This window comes from Biomphalaria glabrata, chromosome 1 (assembly GCF_947242115.1).
Source record: "Biomphalaria glabrata chromosome 1, xgBioGlab47.1, whole genome shotgun sequence".
In the NCBI taxonomy this organism is placed as follows: Eukaryota; Metazoa; Mollusca; class Gastropoda; family Planorbidae; genus Biomphalaria; species Biomphalaria glabrata.
Genome location: NC_074711.1, coordinates 76,390,434 through 76,410,974, shown reverse-complemented (window position 1 = coordinate 76,410,974; position 20,541 = coordinate 76,390,434). Strand labels below are relative to the sequence as shown.

Here is a 20,541-nt window from a genome sequence, read left to right as displayed (position 1 = left end):
CTATCGGTTTTAGCCGGTTTAATATGATTTTTAACAGTACTTTGCTGGGATGACTTATGAGGCTAATGGTGCGATAGTTTTGACAGAGTTGTAAGTTGCCTTTCTTTGGAAGGGTTATTATGAGTGATTGGGTCCAGGGTTTGGGCCAATCTCCTGATTGCGAGATCTTGTTGCAAATCATATAGAGTGCGTTTATCATAGTTTCTCCTCCCGCCTGAAGAAGTTCGCAAGGAATGTTGTCAACTCCGGCCGATTTTCCCTTTTTCAGGGCTTTTACTGCTGCTGCTACTTCCGAGCGAAGAATCGGATAGTCGTCAATGTTGGAAACTGTCGGGACATTTAGTATCTCTGGATCTCCTGAGATTTCAAAGTTATACAACTCTGAACAGTATTCCGTCCATCTTTTCAACACATCTTTGTCCTCGGTTAAGCATTTGTTGTTTTTGTCTTGTATTGTGTTGGTTCTTCCATGCTTTGAAGTAGTGAGGTCCTTTACTAATTGGTACGCTTTTTTGCTGTTGTTAACATTTATAAATTTAAAAAATCACTGGGATATCATAGTTGAAATGTAAAAGATATAAGTAAGGTACAAGTCATATGAGTTAATTCCATGAATAGGAAATACAACTTTTTAAAGAATCCACCTGATATGAGATCCACTATTGTAGACCATCTTTTACATTTAATAAACCCCAATTCATTTTTTCACTCTCGTAGACCCCTTGGAAGTCGTCTTAGACCCCATTGGGTCTATATAGACCACTCTGGGAATCACTGCGCTAAACAATACAATGATACTGTTCTAATTATAGATTCCGTTCCTTGGTTAGCCTAATTTATGTTCTTGGATCATGTCTTAACATAGATCTATATATATATTTGGTCTAAGCTTAATTAATAATTATGCGGGCCGTTTTATTGAGTGATTTAAGAGTGTTCCGGGCAAAATAATTTGTATATATTATGTATGTTTATTTTGGTTCCCGGTCATTTCATCCCAGGTCACTTCATACCTGGTCATTTCATAAATAAAAAATTCTTAATATTGTTGCGAATCTCACTATCCAGGCTCTCTGCAAACTGCACCAGACACCACCAGCTTAAAGAACTTGACAACTCTGGGCTTCAAAATAACGTAATAGTTTAATGTCAATAAATAACAGCCAATACTGTACAATTGGCAGCACGTAACACAAGACTGTACAAATATCTCTCCGTCGTATCAACTCTTGCACTGGTCTCTCTCTGTCTCGCCTCGGACTTGTACTGAGCCGTTGTAACGAACTGTAGATCGGGAAGTTGTGACTGACTCGTCTCTGATACCTTCGCTCTTTATATAGGGTCCCTACTGGCCTTCTAGAACCGGACAGAACGTCGCTCGACCATTCTGGGTGTCAGATGACTACAACCCTCGTGACGCTCCTGAGCTCTGTTCACGGCGTCGATCCTTCCCGAACCACCATGTTGATACTCGTCTCGGACGATCGTCGTAACTCGTCACGGTTGAACGCTCGTCTAGCGCTGGCCTGGGACGATTTGCGTCGGCTGACCACACACACACCACTACCCCCATCTGTGCCTCCACCAGGTTTATAACAATATCATACTTTTACCATTATTTTTTTTGCTGGATCAGTGTATGAGACAGAGCACAAAAGAACAAATCCTAAACCTCAGAATACTCTGAAACATTCCTCCAACATCAAGGGAATCTTTTCCGTGTCTTTATTGATTTCAAGAAAGCTTTGGATCGAGTATGGCATGGAACACCCTGGGCGACAATGGAAAAGTACAACATAAATGAAAACATAATTAAAGTTATCCAGAACCACTACAAGGAGGCCACCAGTGCTGTGTACTTCAACAATAATATTGGGGACTGGTTTAAAACCACAGTTGGAGTAAGACAAGGCTGCCTACTTTCACCAACAATTTTCAATATCTTCCATAAACGATAATGGAAGATGCTCTCGATGGCTATGAAGGTACTGTAAGCATTGGGGAGAGAAGAACTACTAACTTGGGCTTCGCAGATGACATTGATGGCCTAGCAGGGACCGAAGAAGGACTAGCTGACGGCGATGCACAAAGACAAGACTTCCGCAGCATGTGGCATGCAAATAAATGCCGAAAAACAAAATATGACCAATAGCAGTGGCGTAACTAAGGGGGGGGATGGGGGGGGGAGAATTTAAAAATCCCCCCGGGCCCCCACCTGGGGGGGGGCCCAAATGGGTGTCCGAAATAAATTTATAAATACATAAATTAATATATTTGATTGACAAATAGTGTCAACAGGTGTCTTTTTTTTCAACATTTATGGATTAAATTTATCACAAAGACTAAACCTAGATCTAGGTCTATCAGTACTTTGACTTTGTTGACATTTTAAAAATATTTTTTCCCAAAGAGATCAAAGTTTTTTTTAAAGTTAATTTTACATTTTAAACTTTGTTGCCACGAATAAAACTGCATGATATACAGCGAATTCCAGTTATCTTGTTACCTTTACTAATAATACATCTAAATGGCGAGTATTTTATGGCTACACTAATTGACCTTGAAGCAAAATTTACAGAATTGAGTATAACAGATCTAAAAGTTATTCTTAAAAATGCTAAAATAGTCCATTATTCGGGTTTGGCGTCTATAATTTCAGAATTAAACTTCACACTCGAGTTATTACCCCTCTATTCATCTTTCCTCCATTCATTAGAAACTCCCTTTTTATTTCCATCTAATCCTTTTGCTTTCGCACAAAACATAAACAACAAACAATAACGTAATATCATATAATATTAAAACATCCTTCCTTTTGAAGTTATTATCATACCCTTCCTTTTAAAGTTCTTAAGAGTGATATCTTCTAGCAGGGCCGGCCCTAGCATTTGCGGGGCCCTATGCAAAACGGATCGCGCGGGGCCTAGTCTGGGTAAGGATAAGCGTAATGTCAAAATTATTTTTTTTTTTGAATTAGAAAATAGGCCTACTTTCGTCTTTGCAATAAATTTTTATCAAATAAAAGATCGCAATGCCACTTTTTATTTATTGGCACCCCAAAATGTCAATTTGGTCTATTCTTCAGGAGGACTTTATCGTATATTTTGACTTTTCATGAGATTTCCTGGACGCCCTAGAGAATCAGGAGGTCGCGAAAACCCTGTTAATTTATTTACGTTATAATGGTTTAATTTAATACTTAGAATTAGCGCGTGGCCTATGAAAGCGCGGGGCCCACTGCGACCGCATAGGCTGCAGAGGCCTAAGACCGGAACTAGGAACTTTAACAATTCGTCCACTTCTGGTTATCTTGACTGGCACAACAAGTTCTCTAGACATTGGTCTATAACTGTCTGTTTCGTTTGTTCCAACAGTTTGCAGTTCATTGTCTTCATCGGTATCATAGTACCCAGAGATGTCTTCATCGAAACTCTTATTCAAAAAGCGTTGATTTCTTCTGTATGTTTTTCCATCGTTTGTCTTTACGATGTAAGATCTGGGTGCTGAATGTTTTTTTTATGACAACTGCTTTCTGTCATGTTTGACTTAGACGAACTCTCCGACAGAATAATCTTTAGGTAGTCTAGCTTTTGCATCGTATTTCACTTTGCTTTTCATCTGTCGCTCGTTGAGTAATGTCTCTGCATTTTCAGCTACCGATGGTTTCAATAGTTTGGGATCAGTTGGAATGATTCCGTGAGTCTTCTACTCGTCAGCAGTTGTAATGGTGAATACGGCAGTCCACTTAACGGAGTATTTCTATACTCGAGATTAACGAGATATGGATCTTTCCCACTTTTGTATGCTCTAAATCCTTTTGCTTTCGCACAAAACATAAACAACCAACAATGACGTAATACCATATAGTATTAGCACAGAATCTTCTTCATGCAGTGGAAAATTAAGAATTTTTTGCCTATCTTGAATTCTGGTCAAAGCTCCTGCGCCCAATTAATATAGTTCAGAAGAAACTACAAAAGTCTGGACTGCATATACGGGAAGCTGCTAAAGAAATTAGTACCTTTTCATGCTTTCTGCAAAATGATGAGAAACTGACAAAAACCCAATCCATCGAAAAAGCAAAAGAAGGTAGTGAATACTATGGATTCCCTTTAATCAAAACAACCAGAAGAAAGAAAAGACTTGATGGGAAGTTGAGTTCTAATGCAGGACCATCGAATGCAGGACTGTCAATAGAACTGCTATTCAAACGTTTTGGACAGATTTCATATGGAGATGAAGGGCAGATTCCAAAGGATGGAAAGAAAATGGATACCTTTGGGTTTCTTCTTGAACCAAGACACCTGTTAGATGAAGACACGCTTATGACAAACTGTGCTACTTTTCCTGTTTGTATGATGAAATAAATGGAAAATCGCTTTTTCAATGATGTCATTGATGCACGAGCACTTTTCATCAACAAACCAGTAATACAATCACCAATAGACATATTTAGGTAAAAAGGCTTCATATGGTAATTACGTGTGCTCAAACTTTGCAACCTCCTCAGAATACCGCTAACTCAGGCCACTTCCATTACGTCATGTGAGAGATCATTCTCAAAGCTCAAGTTCATCAAAAACTATCTCAGGAGCACAATGACGCAATTAAGGCTTATCATGGCTTTAATGTCAGTGGAGTCACAAATACTAGAAAGTATCGATGTAGTTGATGTTATAGATGTCTTTGCTGCACAGAATGCACGACGTGAAGCGATATCAATTTAGATATGTCACTTGTGCATTATTTCACTAATAAACAACGCAATATTTATTAAAAGAGTCTTCATGATAATTTTTTTGTCAAGTTTATTGATATACTGAACCAATTTGATTTTGAGCTTATATATATTTACGTACATTATCTCATGTCATATGTCGAATGTCAAAATGCAAGGGGCCCCCAAAGAGGTCAATCCCCCCGGGCCCCCAAATCCCTAGTTACGCCCCTGACCAATAGTCTTTAAAAGGGACATCTGTATTGGAGGTGAAAAGCTGGCTAGTGTCAGGAGTTTCAAATATCTCGGAGCTATTGTCTCAGATAAGGGAATGACACCTGAACTATTGGCCCGAATTGCACAGTCTACAGCATCCCTTTCAAAACTTAAAATAATGTGGAAAGACAAAGGCATTGCCCTCGACAACAAAATCAGACTGATGCACTCCCTGGTCATGGACATAAGCATGTGAGTCTTGGGTGCTGACTGCAGAGCTAGAGAGGAGGATCTTAGCAATGGAATTGAGAAAGAAAGATCCTAGGTATCATATTTAAAGACCGCATCACAAATCAAGAGATTAGAGACAGGGTTAGTGCAGCTATTGGACCCCATTAGGGCCAACTAACTATCGTAAAAAAACGCAAGCTAAAAATCTATGGCCATATTACAAGGTCTTCGGGACTTGCAAAGACCTTTCTTCAGGGAACAGTACCAGGAAAAGAAGAAGAGGCAGACAGAGAATGCGATGGGAAGACAACATAGAAGAATGAACGGGCCTGTCATTGAACGAGGTTCTAACTAAGGCAAAAAAAAACAACAGAGAAGGACAGTCGACAAATCTTGCTTGGTGCCACAACGGTCCAACAGACTTAGGGATAGGTAAAGGTAAAAAAAAGGGGGGGGGGATGAAATGACAAAGAATGAAATGCCCGAGAATGAAGTGACCTAAGATGAAATGACCGGGCATGAAGTTACCGGGGATAAAATGACCGGTCACCTTACCTATCATATGCTGGGTAAGTCTTGTCTGTGCGTTTTCCCAAGTCAGCTAGTTCTTCTGTTCCTGCTAGGTCATCTACGTCGTACGCAAAGCGCAAGATTAATTTAATTACCACTAACTAATAAAATAATTGGTTCATTTTTTAAAAATTGATCCATATAGTGTCTTTCGACTATGAATAATTTTTCAACTTGATCCGAGAATAGGAAATGGGAAAAAAAAACATTTTTACCATTGTGACCTTAGATGCACATTTTTCGTACCATTGTGTGAATCTATGAATGAAGTTTGAGTTATTAATGAAGAAGTCCATGAAGTTTTTAATTAAAAAGTGGTGTAATTTTTTGAAAAATCTGCTTGCATATATAATTTTAAAAATTAGATAATTTACTTTCGGAAAAGAAAAAGTAGCCGTTGCATCAGAACTTTGAATGATCTAAAATATCATGATGTCCGATTTTCATTTTCTCTTCTATTTTCCTAGATCTGCACGGGACGGACGGACAGACAGGCCACACAAAATTAATAGCGTCTTTTCCTCTTTCGGGGGCCGCAAACAAAAAAAAAAAAAAAAAGAACACTGACATAAAAAACATTTTTTAAAGCAAATCATTGCAATTTTTTTTTCACCTCTCATGTATGTAAGAAAATTAAAAGGGTCAAAGTCCACTAGGGTCTAACTTTCTCGCACAGAATCCAGATATGTCCAATTTTAATTTACGCAACCCACATCGTTAATGAATGGATGATCCCTAGCAGAAAAACTGGGCCTTTATCTGGATGATGAGTTGCGTATTCAGAAGCACAGATAGCACAAGTGTGGACTGAGATATGTCTCATGACAATTCAAGTAAAAAGCCTGTCACAGCGTATGCTCCCTGCCATTGTAATTTACTATCAAGATGTCTGCCTGCGTGTAGTTTTAGATATTACACAGCCTGTAAAAATCTAGACATTGTTACAGTAACATTTTAAATAATTGGACCGTTATAACATTGTCTCTTTTGTTATTAAGCCAGAAACATATGACACATATCCAACAAAGGAGTGGGTCAGGGTATTTCACATTTATGGTTCTATGTAGAAACATCCTCTATTGTTAATCCAATTAAGATAGACGAAGATCGTAATTATAAAATAAGAAGATTTTTTTTCACTCAGCTTATATTACCTCCTCTCTATTATGCTTATTTCCTAAGTTCCTAGCCTGCACAGGATACCAAGAGAACTTAGGCCTATAATATTATGTTCCGAAGGCATTCGCCTGACTAGTGCTATTTTTTTTTATTGCTCTTATTGGTAAAAATATATTAAATCGCACAGAGTCTATATCTATTACAAAATTTCCTAGATATGACTGATCCAAACTAGTTGATACAAAAACGCTCAATATAAGGTGTTTTTTTAAAGCGCTTTATCATACTCATATATTAGCATTCTCAATGCACTATGCTCTTATTATCACTTGTCTGGACCAGTTCAGAAAAAAAATTATGAGGGGGGGGGGGAAGAGGTTATCTGTGTGAATATTACCAAGATCGCCTTTTAAATGCCTACAAAAATTGAATACCAACTCAGGGCACAAGCCTCCTCAGGGGTACTTAATTCCACTAATACCACCACATCTTTCAAGTACGATTTTTTCCCTTGTTCGATACCAAACAAAATAATTAATTACAAATAGTTAATTAACATTTTAAAAAAAAATGGATTCTTGTTTTTTAAGGTACAAGAATAAATGTGCAAAATTTCAGCTTGATGCGACATTGGGTTGAGATAATTAATTAACTGTACAAACTGTTTACCAGACAGACAGAGTGAGTTGATATAAACTTTGTAAAACAATGAAAATGTACATAAAATTTTTTTTTACCCCCCCCCCCCCAAACCAAAAAAAAAAAAAGCTGATCTAAAGGGGAATAACTTAGTCCTTAAAACTATATCTACCTATAATGTACAAGTTATTTCCCATATTCGATTTGAAACAAAATAATAAATTACCAGTTATTAATTGAATAATTGATTATTTTTGTTTATTGATTCATGTTTCATTAGGTACAATAAATAATTGTTTGAAATATCAACTTGATCGGAGAACGCGTGAGGGAGAAATAGCGTTAACAATTATTTAAGGAGATTAAACCCAACAAATTTAGTATTAGTTTCCTTTGTTGCTATTAAACAAAATAATGAATTACTAGTAATTAATCATCCAGTGGTTACTTTTTAAAATTGATTCATGTTTTATCTATGTCAGTGAATAATGGTGTGAAGTTTCAGCTTGATCCGAGAATGGGTGTGGGAAAAATAAAAGTGTACAAGTTCTTTTGAACAACATTGAATATATAAACATCTGTTTATCAAGGACTTTGTCAAAAATACCTTTTTTTTATGAAATAGTTTATTTGGTTCAATAAAAAACAATGAAGGATTAAATATGCAAGGGCATAAAAAAATAAAGCAAAAGTCAGTGTTTTTTTTTTTACATTTTAGACCATTACCTACTGATTGAAAGATTCGATCTCAAAAAAGGGGAGCATGTCCTCCTTTTCCGGACATTTGGTTACCAAAACAAAAAATGTCCCTTACAATCAACAATCTGATAGTGCCTCATTGGAGAAGCTACATTTTCAGATTTTTTATTGTAAACAAATGGACAGTAGACATACGTTCTTACATTGATTGGTAGAGCTACAACAAACTGTAACCAACATGGTTGAAATCTAGTTCATTTGGATGATCTTGTAATGTAAACAAAAAAAAAGATATTTACAAATTCCATTTGACAAGGACCTGGCACTAGATTAAAGAAACAAATATAAGAATAAGTGTATGCTACTCTTGACCTCATAGATAACTTGTTTACTTCTAGATCGTGTCAATTCTATTTAAACAAAAACGTGACAAGATCCCATAACCTAATTAAACAGATCACACCCGACCTACTCTGCCTAACTTCTTTGACTCTATTGTCAGCTCAGTTTATTTTTCTTGGGCTACTATAGATATTGTGGTCTTAGCAGCAGCACTTCGGCCCTCTCCTCCACTCCCCCCCCCACAAAAAAAAAAAAACAACCTTGGCTACCACCCCGCAAGAAGCTTGAGCATCGCGCAATTTGAAATTTCTTATTTTTCCATCAATTTCTTTCCTTTAGAAACATTTTAAATGAAAGAAGAAGGGAATCTACAGGGCCAGAAATTTTGGTAAGACAAGATACAAATGCTCTTCTAACACCATTATCTTATATCCTAATGTCCTACTCTACCACCACAGAGTGACACAAGATGGCGCGCAGATGTTAGATAGGATGACGCAAAGTCGTGTCCATCCACAGGTCAGGAATTTCGTTATCTGATGAAGAGATTGGATATGGATACAGTAAAGTGCACGTTTGTCATAGACAGTAAAAGAACTAATGATAATGAATGCTGGTTTTATTTAAAGTTTAAAGTATCTTAAACCTTTCTTAATATTCATAATTACAGCGGAGTTTGAGGGTTAAAGAGGAATAATATACAGCGTATATGTTACCGCAATTTGCGAATTCAGTAGACAAGACAAGCATTACAGAAATAATTTTTAAAAAACCCAAAAAAACAAAGCTTATATTATAAGTGTGTATTTAAATACTTTGAATCAGTCAAGTAATTAAATTGTAATAGATTTAGACTAACAATAATAAATCTGTGCGATTAGATTTTTAGAAATAGTTTACCAATTGTTTTGTTTAGCGCTATTTCATGCTTTTTGCTTTCTCAATGCGCTATGATCATATCGCTTATCTGGACCAGTTAAAATAAAGGAGGGGGCGGGATGCGATAAGAAGATGGTACATTTTGAATGTTACTGTGATCGCCTTTTCAATGCATTAAAAAAGTACGACTTAAGAACTCGACGGTAAAAGCCACCTCAAGGGGACTAATTCAATTTATACCACTACATCTGTAAAGTAAAATTAGTTTCTCTTGTTCGATACCAAACAAAATAATTAATTGCCAATAGTTACTTAAGTAATTGGTTATTTTTGTTTTATTCTTGTGTTGTCGAGTAAACGAAATAATTGTTTTCACAAGTTCAAAATGATCTGATATAAGTGTGGTAAAAATAGCGTGTACAATCTTTTTACATAGAAGACAGAGTTAGACTTGAAAGCTTTGTAAAAAAAATACCTGATGTGTTCAGCCTTATTAGGAAATTACTTTGCCTAGGCATTGTATAGAATGACTGAATCAACGTCAGGAAATGTAGAAAATGTCTACTTTTACAGAAATATATTTATAAATAAAATAATGATAAAATTAAAAAAAAAAATGCAAAATGAACAACAGGGTATCTTAGGTTTATGTTTTTATTTTTAAATTAAATTTTCTGATGATCAGATAATTCCTTAGAGTAAACATTATATATAAATGGTAAAAGTCTACTCAATAGTAAATATCATTGGTTTCCTTTATTATAACTAGTCTACAATGAGAAATTAAGTGTAAAACATTTTGCTTTCTTTTCGGATCAGACTGTCTATAGTCTATAGTCTATAGCTATCAGATACACAAATTTACAAAGTAGCTCAAAGCAAAGGCGGAGTTAGGATTTTTCGGGGTGGGGGTGGGGGGTAAAATTCCGTTTTTTTTTTACACACCACACTCATTTATCTGGAGTAACATTACATCCACCTCCTTTAATTGACAGCTAGGCGGTCTGGGAAGCGTCAAATGTTTTTCCTGCCTTCCGAACTCCAAAAATACATTTTCTGGGGTGTCTACAGACAGTGCAATATAGTGATATTCTTCTAGCAAAAAAAAAAAAGTGCAAGTCAAATACGTAATCTGTTTTAAATATGTAATCTGCTATTCATTGTACTTTATTGAAGAAGCCAGCATTTGGTAGAAAAAAAAAGATCAATCTGTGAAATGTTCTAATGGGGGAGAAGTTTGATAATTGTAGTTTGCTTTAGTTTTTCACAGCCTAGGCTGCAGCTTGAATTCTCCTATATTTACGATATTTATGGATCCCTGCGACTGGTAGGAAAATAGATTGAACTGTGAAATATTTTATTGGGAGGGGAAACCACAGGCCGAATCTGACCCGCGGGCAGGTTTTTGGGCATCACTGCATTAGAGAGTAAGAGAGGAATAAACATTAAACATAGGCTGCAGAAAATCTAGCATGATCTTAAGTAGCGCCACCATGTATAGTTTAAAAAAAAGAATATATGTCTTTTGCAGCTTTGAAATCAAATGTATTTACTTTATTTTTTTTTGTTTTGTTTTCGACGTACATTGTTATAATTAACAATAATTTTTTTGATGAGTTTATTAGCAGTCTTAGAAGCCCTACAAATCGAACATATTGCGCAGACCCTAATTTCTATTCGGTTCACGGACACGGTGAGAGCTAATCTAAATCTATATATCAGATTTTACTATCAATGAAGTAAATGGGGGTCTACAATTTGCAGACGATTCTAACCGTATTCAATATTTAAGAATTGCTAAGCGTAGGAAAGGATCTTCACTTAAGAGATTTATTTAGAGAGAGTCTATAATAAGAAATTATTTCTTTGTTTTGCATGTTTCGGATATTCCTTCAAAATCTTTCTCTATATATATTATTCTCTTCGTCGCCCAACACCGCGGGACACCACGAAAAGTCATGGAAAGATAATTCTTTTATTTTTGCAACTCGGACTGAGTTATCCCACTTAACTTTTGCGGCGACAGAGAGCATGGCTCAGAAAAAAAGAGGGTATGTGTGTGTGTGTGTGGGGGTGAGAATAGGCATTCTATATTGTCTACATTTATTTGGTATCTGGTGTCATTAAAATAGTTGCATGTTTATTTCTGTAGCTTTGTTTTGATTTTGCCTCTTTGTATTGCCCTTCGTCTCCTAACCATGGCCACCGCTTCACATATATTTCGTGGTCTTTCAATGTAGTCGAAATTCCTGCATTCCTGTTTATTTCTATCAGTCGCATATTTCTGGAAAAATCTCATCGACGAAACTGTTGCTCTCGAAGATGGCTGTAAGCTTTGTTTGCGAACATTGGGATAACTATGGCGACGCCCTGTCCGTTGTTCTTACTCACGGAATCACAGTCATATACTCTGCTCGAAAATACGCTGCCTACATGAATACTTCCGGCGTTTATGGTGGCGAGCAGTCGTTTACCCAAACCCACACCATTTGGACAACTGTGTCTTTCAGGAAGTGTTCACCCGTCACGAAATAGCGGCGTAATCGGGTCTACTAAAATAAAAGAAGTAAAGTTCAGACCTTGTGGTCTATAGGGCAGATGATGTAAAGGTCATCTGTTTCTGTGGCCTACGGTTAACGAGGGTGTCATGTAGCCAGCACAACGAGCAACCGCCTTTACTTTTTCCCAACTAATGTCAGGTACCCATTAGAGCTGGGTGGACTCAGAGGCGCCCGAAGATCCGGAAATAAAAAATCCCAGTCTTCACCAGGATTCGAAACCCGGACCCCAGCTTTACCGCTCAGCCACCGCGCCTCCAAGCGGGTCTACTAGTTGAAGAAATTCTACTTCCTAGTCCAAACCTCCCTCTGGATGACGGGGGAAGGCAGCGGACAGGGTATGAACCTGGTAACACCGAGATGATGGACTGACTGTCAGGCACGCCATACCAGGATACCCTTGACCAAGAAATACGTGTGCCAAATTTTGAAATTTGATTAGGAATTTGATATTAAACTCTATCAACAAGAAAATACCTATAAGATCAAACACTTATTAAATGCAGTAAAATTTAATTACGTTTTAACACTAAAAACACAAGGCAATATAAATACATATCTTTATCTCTGTGTGTGTCTGTGTTTGGGTGTGTCTTTGTGGTATGTTCAATATTAAACATAAACTATGCAATGCACATACAATGGAAGCATAGCCGAGTAGAAGCAATATCGATGTATAAATGTGCAGTACGTTTGCAACTATTACATGTACTGTCAAATGTTCTCAACTCAATTCTCTATTTAAGCGAGAGTGCTATAGTCGAATTGATGGTTCAGAAAGTGTAGATTTATTCCTTCCAAGTTGTCTTCATGGTTAGGAACGCATTTTCCATCTCTTCTGTCAGCTCTAAGTTGTGGGTTCCTGATTAACGTGTAAGCCAGGAACCATCTTGTTCTTGCCTGGCGTGACTTTTGATCAACGACATCACATACATTGCAAATAGCAGCTTGAAAACAGATAAACGTAGTGAGCTGTTAAGCATTGAACAGAATATGCAAGCAAACTCTAACTACACAATCTGGTTCGTATAAAAAGAAATATTAACTAAATGGCTATTTGATTTACGATTCCAATTACGTAATAAATTACTTTTAGTTTTTTCTTTTACAGAGCACTTTGTCCGTTTAAAAAAAAAAGTTCTCCTTTCAGACCATCTTTTTCTGTGACCCCCGGTTAACGGGGCTGTGACCAGCCTTTACTTTTCCTCCAACTATTATTAGGTACCCATAAAGGAGCTGGGTGGACTCAGAGGCGACCTAAAGATCCCGAAAATCGAAGTCTTCGCCAGGATTCGAACCTGAGCCCCTCCAATTCGGAAGCCAAGCGCTTTACCACCCAATACAATAAGGAACAATGGCGGCAATTATAAATAATGGAAATAGTTATAAACAATGGAGAATGTTGTAGGCAATGGAGACAATGGTAGTCTATGGAGACTGTGATGGCAGTGGTAATGCTACTGGTTGAATATATATGTTTATCTGAACATTAATACCATTAATAAAATTAATAACATTAATTCAACAGAGGAAAAATTAAGTTAATTGATGACAAAACCAACAATGTTGAAAAGTTTTTTTTTTTATCTTAACATATATATTTTAAAATGTAGGGGAAGCGTGGTCAAGAGGCTAAGTATGCTTAAACTAGGCTTGTCTTGGCTACCTATTAAGGGGGCTCAAGGTTCGACATCCGACTCGAGCAGAGGTGTCTTTACTGAGCGCCTAAAGGCAGAACGGAAAAACCTTCTCCCAGGTACCCCCTCTCCCCACTGGTCCACAAATGAGATTGGACCATAGCGCTCTGAGCATGCTATAAGCATGAAAGTGGCGCTATATAAAAGCTATTATTATTATAACTTTAGTTTATACGCGTATAATCTGTTAAATTATTTTGTCTTTTTCTTTTATAACGTTTTAAAATTGTATAGATTTATTACTATACTTTTTGGAAATATATGGCTACAAGTGAAGCGCTTTCATTTTAACACTACATAGGATACTTAAATTATTCATATTCATTATCAAAATAAACCTACCGGTACTGAAAAAAACAACAACTATTTTTTTAATATCTCACTTTTATTGTATATATTCACGAAATTAATTTTAAAAAATGTCTACACAGACTAGGCCTACATGTGTTATTATCTATAGTGAAGAATATCTAAAAAAAAATACGAGTAGCGCAGAAATTATTTTGATACTCATTGTAGCGTATAATATATATAGGCCTATTATACATATATTATACATATATTATACATATATATATGTGTGTGTGTGTGTGTTCCTAACCATGGCGACAAATGAGATTGGACCAAAGCGCTCTGAGCATGCTATAAGCATGAATGTAGCGCTATATAAATGCTATGAATATATATATATATACATTTCTTTGCTTACCAGGACCCCTTATAGAACCAGGACCATTCTTTGTGTGACTGAAAGATATTTGAATAGAAACGAATAAGTTTCCTGGTCTTCAATTAATCTAAATGTTATTACACAAATAAAATATTGAATGAAACTTATTATTAATGCCTTTTCTTTAATTATTAAATGTCTGTTGAAATATAATCTAAAATGACGTCATCAGCAAATGAATACTACTGGCTACTAAATCCTAACAATTTCAGATTAAAAAATGACAACATTAAAGATTTGAAGACAAAGTTGATATAAGCTTTAAAAAAACACAATCTATCGTCTTATTGTAACATTAATAATCACAAAGGGGATAGAAGACACTGGTCACAAAATCATACACGCAAGATCTCTTGACAATAAAATCAGTGAATAAAATCCCGCAACTTTCTGATGGGTAATAAAAAAAAAGCACACATCTTATAATGAATATATATATATATATATATATATATATATATATATATATATATATATATATATATATATATATATATATATATATTAAAGCACAAATACCTACATTAAAACATTTTGGCACCTATTTATTTCCTTTTTTTCTTATATTCCTGCTAAAGTTAAAATCGTTATACGCCATTGTCTTTCAATTAATATATATAAACATTAATGCCCACAGTGAACAAAAAATAATTATAATACTTTTTTTCACCTTCAAGTCAACACTACATATAAATTTGTACTTATAAGAATAGAACAGACTGGATTCAATTTTAAATCTATGAATGTAGTAATATAAAACAGAATTACTTCAATGTATTTGTCAGGTGTGTAATCTCTTTATTATTTCCACCAGAATCACGTAGCCTAGTAACCAAAACGCCACTCCACAAAAGATGTGCAAATAGTCTCATGGAAGGATTATTGTGTGCATTGTCAACACGAAGCATAGCAACATAGGTACCATACGCTGAATTAAAAAAAATAAAGCAAAAAAATAATTTAATATATATATAAACATTGATTGCATCTTGCAAACTTAAAAACGTAGCTTTAGAATTTACCTCCATCGAATTTTTGCAGATCCCTGGAATAAATTGATTTGTCAAGTCGACCAAGTGCAAAATAACCAAAAAGTGCCGAAAAAATAAATCTCCGTAGACACGAGAAAATGCCAGATGTCATGCCAAAATACAGAAATAAATAATTCAGAAATTCAAACACTTTTCTGTGAAAACAAGAATAACTGTGATCAGCCAAAGAATAAGACTACTACAATTTTCAAATACACATATTGAAATGTAGCACGCATGCGTGCACACACACAGACACACACAAGTATAGGGCCAATGTTTCGGATCTTGCAATCTGTGAGGTAAAGCTCATCTGTTTCTTAGGCTGACGGTTAAAACGAGGGTAAATTTTGGGGTGATATGTGGCCATCACAACGAACAACCGCCTTACTTCCCTAATGCAGGTAGCCAATGGAGTTGGGTGGACTTGGTTCGAATTCCTAGTCATCAATGGGATTTAAACTGGAGACTCTTCGTTTTTTTCGCCAAGCTCTATACTACTCGGCCACCACGCCTCCCCCCATATATATATATATGTGTGTGTGTGTGCTTATGTGTATATATATATATATATATATGCCTATGCATGGGCGTAGCCAGGGGGGGGGGGGTTGGGGTTCAAACCCCCCCCCCCCCCCCGAAATGAAATCCCCCCCCTTGGGGGGGGGATCGGAATTTAGTGAATGATTTTTTGCTTTGATTTTGTTTATTGTGGGTGAGATTTTAATACTAAACCATCAATTGCCCCAGCACAACCAGTGGGGTTTTGAGTTTAAAACCCCTTACCAGGGGGTTTTGAGTTTAAAACCCCCTACCAGGGGGGTTCGAGTTTAAAAACCCCTACCAGGGGTTTTGTGTTTAAACCCCCCTATCAGGGGTTTTGAGTTTTAAACCCCCTACTTGGGGTTTTTGCAGTTACCCCCCCCCCCCTCTTCTATAAAACAAAACTAAACAAAAATGCAAACGAAAATTCCCTAATTCCAAGAGCACAGTTAAGGGAGATTTTCATTTTAAACCCCCCTCAAAATTTACGATAAACCCCCTCTTCGATATAAAAAAAGTTAATTACGCACTCAAAATGTTATGAGCGTATCTAAATGGGTTTTGACTTAGTTTTTAGTTTAAACCCCACTTCAGCGGGGTTTGAAGGTAAAAAATACCTCTTTAATAATAAAAAAAAAAGCAAATTATACACTCAAAATGTTTTGAGTGTAGTCAAATGGGTTTTGAGTTTAAACTCCCCTCCAGTGGAGTTTGAAGCTAAAAAGTACCTCTTCAATATAAATAAAAGCTGATTACTCACACTAAAATCTATGAACGCAGCCAAAGGGGTTTGGAGTTTAAACCCCCCGCCAGGGGGGTTGGAGGCTAAAAAATATATCTTTAGTGTAAGAGAAAAAGCAAATTACGCACTCAAAATGCTATGAGCGTTGCCTAAAGGGGTTTTGAGTTTAAACCCCCATTCAGAGGGGTTTAATGCTAAAAATACCTCTCCAATATAAAAAAAAAAAGCAAATTACACACTAAAATTATTTGAGCGTAGCCAATCCAATCGGAGGTTTTAAGTTTAAACCCCTCTTCTACAGATGGCGTTTGTTTAAAGTTTAAAACCCCTCCAAATGGTTTTGAGTTTAAGATCCCCCTACAGAGCATTTTGAGGTGGAAAACCCCCAACAGATGATTTTGACGATAAAACTTCTCTTTTCTATATAAAATCTAAAGCAAACTACAGTCACTTAATTCCAAGAGCGTTTTCAAGAGTGGTTACACATTTTTACCAGTGGCAGGGCTCCCTTAATAAACTGTAGTGAATAGTCATCTGCCGAAATTGAAAAACACTGAATGTGGCTCAACAAAGATGGCTAAGACAGATTTTAGGAGTCAGTTATAGAGATCGGGTTTAAATCAAGGAAATCCTATGCCGAACTGGGAGTCGACCCTTTAGTAAGATTGTGAGAGAGCGACGCATGAGGTTTGCGGGACATGTTCTCCGACAAAATGAATTACGCATAAGAAGAGTTGCAATGATATCCTAGTACAACTTGATGCCACTCATTCATTGAGGTCCTCATGGCAGGTGGGAAGAGGCTTCAGACATTACAAGTGACAGATTTTTATGGAAACAGCTTGACGTTAAATGTTCCGAACGGCGCGGTAGGGTCTAAGTCAGTAAGAATAGCACATTAGGTTTTTAAAATAAAACTTTTTAATAGCAGGAAAATGCACTGTAGATACCTCAGAATATGCATTTTGTTGGCTTTCAATACCAGAAATAGTGCTTGGCGGCGGGGCTTCGCCCCGCGCTAGCGCTCCCCAGACCCCATTGCTAGTAATGGCAGGGAATCTACAATTTTATGGAAACAGCTTGACGGCAAATGCGCCAAACGGCGCAGGAGGGTCTAAGTCAGTAAGAATAGCACATTAGGTTTTTGAAATAAAACTTTTTAATAGCAGGAAAATGCACTGTAGATACCTCAGAATATGCATTTTGTTGGCTTTCAATATCAGAAATAGTGCTTGGAAGAACCTATTCTAGGGCACAATAAACGTCTTCCGAAAGAATGAAGGGTCAGAATGCAATAAAGATTATGTACACACACACACACATAAATACATATAAAAAAAAATTCGCGGGGGGGGGGGGGAGAGAAAAATCCCCCCCGAAAAAAAATCCTGGCTACGCCCATGTGCCTATGTATGTGTATATATGTATATATGCCTATGTATGTGTGTGTATATATATAAATGCCTATGAATGTCTGTGTATATATATATATGCTTCTGTATGTGTGTGTATATAGATATTTGCCTATGTATGTGTGTGTGTTTGTGTGTTATTACAATTCTTCATTTTTTAGTTCTATCTGTTATTGTCTGGTGTGAGATAGATATTAAACAACTTGTTTATCTACTTTACCTGTTATCTACCAGTAACGGAAGGTCTTTGTCACTTGTATGAATTTTCCGATGAAGGAGAAAGAATTTAGCCGAGAAATACATCGCATAATAGAAGATCAACCCAAGTATTGGGACGCTGACAATAAAAACATATAAATTAGTATTTTAGACTATATCACGAAACTAGATTGAATCTTTATGAAAATCGGCATAAATTACGTGGTTAGGTTTATTATATATTTAGTAAAAAAACACATTTTTCGCCGAAATTATTATGTACCAGCATTCATCCATCTACTAAGTAAAGTTGTATTCCCATCCTCAGAGAATAAAAAAAAACAACAACTAATTATCAATGTTAGTGATGACTTCAAAAAGAAAAGGCGAAATAAAGAAATACATTAATGAATAATAAGCGACACCACTTTTAAGAAGAACATTAAGACCTATCTGTTACGAACTTTTTTAACTTTTTAACTGTAATGCCATATGTAGTGTCTGTGTTTGTAATGTTATTACAGCGCCTTGAGTCTACATTTCGTTTGTTAACAGCGCTTAATAAATAAAATTATTATTATTAAGAAAAAAATCCAAGTAATAATGAATTTGAATATAGAGTCTAGCACTTTTTTAGCGGCCCCCGTAAGGGGAAAAAGCCGCTATTAGGTTTGTGCAAAATGTCCGTCTGTCCGTCTGTCCGTCTGTCCGTCTGTCACACTCAGATCTCGAAAACTAGAAGAGATATGAAAAATATTATTTCATCATTAAATCCGGCTTGAAAAGTTTAGGTGCAACGGCTACTTTTGGTTTTCTAAAAGCAAACCGTTTAATTTATAAAATTAATTATGCAAGCGATTTTTTCATAAAAATACACCAATTCTAAAACAATTACGTAAATGTAAGGGAGGCAATGTTACAATATGCTAACAAAGATGGACAATTTTTGTGTATTTTCAGTATCACTAAGTCAAATATATTTTTAAAATGTACAGGAAATGTTTACAACAAATACAAATAATAGTTAAAGTCGTTTTTTCTGGTCAACTAGCTGCTAAAATTAAAAGAAAACATTTCTGTTTGTTTATAAAGGCTAATAATGCACTTTGTATGTAAATATCACGCACATTTTTTTAAATGGACTTTTTATGCAGCGATTTTCGTGCAGTAGCGTAACGTCGCAACATGATCAGGTGCTAAACCAATTCCTTAAACTTTTTTTAAAAATCAGATTTTATTTATTTTTTGTTTAGTGCCCCCATTCGAATAAAAGAAGCTTATTTTGGTGCGTTTTGTCTGTTGGTCGGTCTGTCCGTCACGATTAGATTTAAAAAACTAGAACTCTAAAAGCTATTGAAAATCTGATTTACCCTTTAATGTTCCTCCCATAACATCTCAATAGTTTTAAGTATCTAAAATTGATTGTTCCGGATTTTTTTGTGCAAAACTAATCAACGCCAACAAATGTTTGTTTGCTCTTCTAACTTATATTACATTCAATTTCCATGCTTAAACGTTGCAAAAACACATTATCAATAGTATGTTGTTCCGTTTTTTATGTAAATAGCATATTAATGCTAAATCAAAATCTCTATACTGACTTATATTTCATTAAGTGTAAAAATGTTCCGGATATTGTTTTATAAAACATGAATTATGCCTAATGATTGTTTGAAATCGCATAAGGCTTTTAAAAAAAGTAATTTACTAGAATTGATTACTGAAAATTACTTTTTAGACATTTAATTTTCTTGTAAAACATAACATAGAAGTTTTGTAATCGATAAAGAAAGTTCCGGATTTTGTTTCTTACAAATCGTCGCCAGAAATTTCCGAATTTATTTAAAAATCTACTAACGCCAAATAATTGTTTGAACTCCCTCTTCTAATTAATAAACAAATAATCTTCTCATTTACGAAATAATGTTTTTACGGATTTTTATGAAAAATATTTTAACTCACTACTCTCTTACAGTACATTTAACTTTCTACCTAAAACATTAAAAAATCTAATTATCGTTAATATTATGTTCCGATTTTTAAGGAAAACAGAATCCAAACACCAAAGTAAGGTATGAAAATCTCTCCACGTGGCTGTAGTACATCTAATTTTTATACGAGACCATCCAAAAAATTTAATTAACGGTATTACATTTATCTGAAATTCTCTTTTTCTTTTACTATTTATACAAACATCCGGAACAATCTATTATATAAA

At 35.7% G+C, this 20,541-nt stretch overlaps 1 protein-coding gene across 6 annotated transcripts in view; it reads right to left on the bottom strand.

Annotated features, from left to right (window-relative positions):
* Positions 1-10,052: 10,052 nt before the first annotated feature.
* The window catches only part of LOC106072342 (stimulated by retinoic acid gene 6 protein-like), a 37,730-nt gene continuing 27,241 nt past the window's right edge, over positions 10,053-20,541 (bottom strand). For all 6 annotated transcript variants that reach the window (XM_056015281.1, XM_056015300.1, XM_056015291.1 and 3 more), the window contains 5 exons: positions 18,346-18,462; positions 15,420-15,583; positions 15,166-15,325; positions 14,377-14,414; positions 10,053-12,917 (listed from right to left, as the gene is read on the bottom strand). In XM_056015281.1, the coding sequence (XP_055871256.1) occupies positions 12,712-12,917; positions 14,377-14,414; positions 15,166-15,325; positions 15,420-15,583; positions 18,346-18,462 (685 nt within the window). In that variant the 3' untranslated portion in view covers positions 10,053-12,711. The remainder of the gene's footprint in view (positions 12,918-14,376; positions 14,415-15,165; positions 15,326-15,419; positions 15,584-18,345; positions 18,463-20,541) is intronic.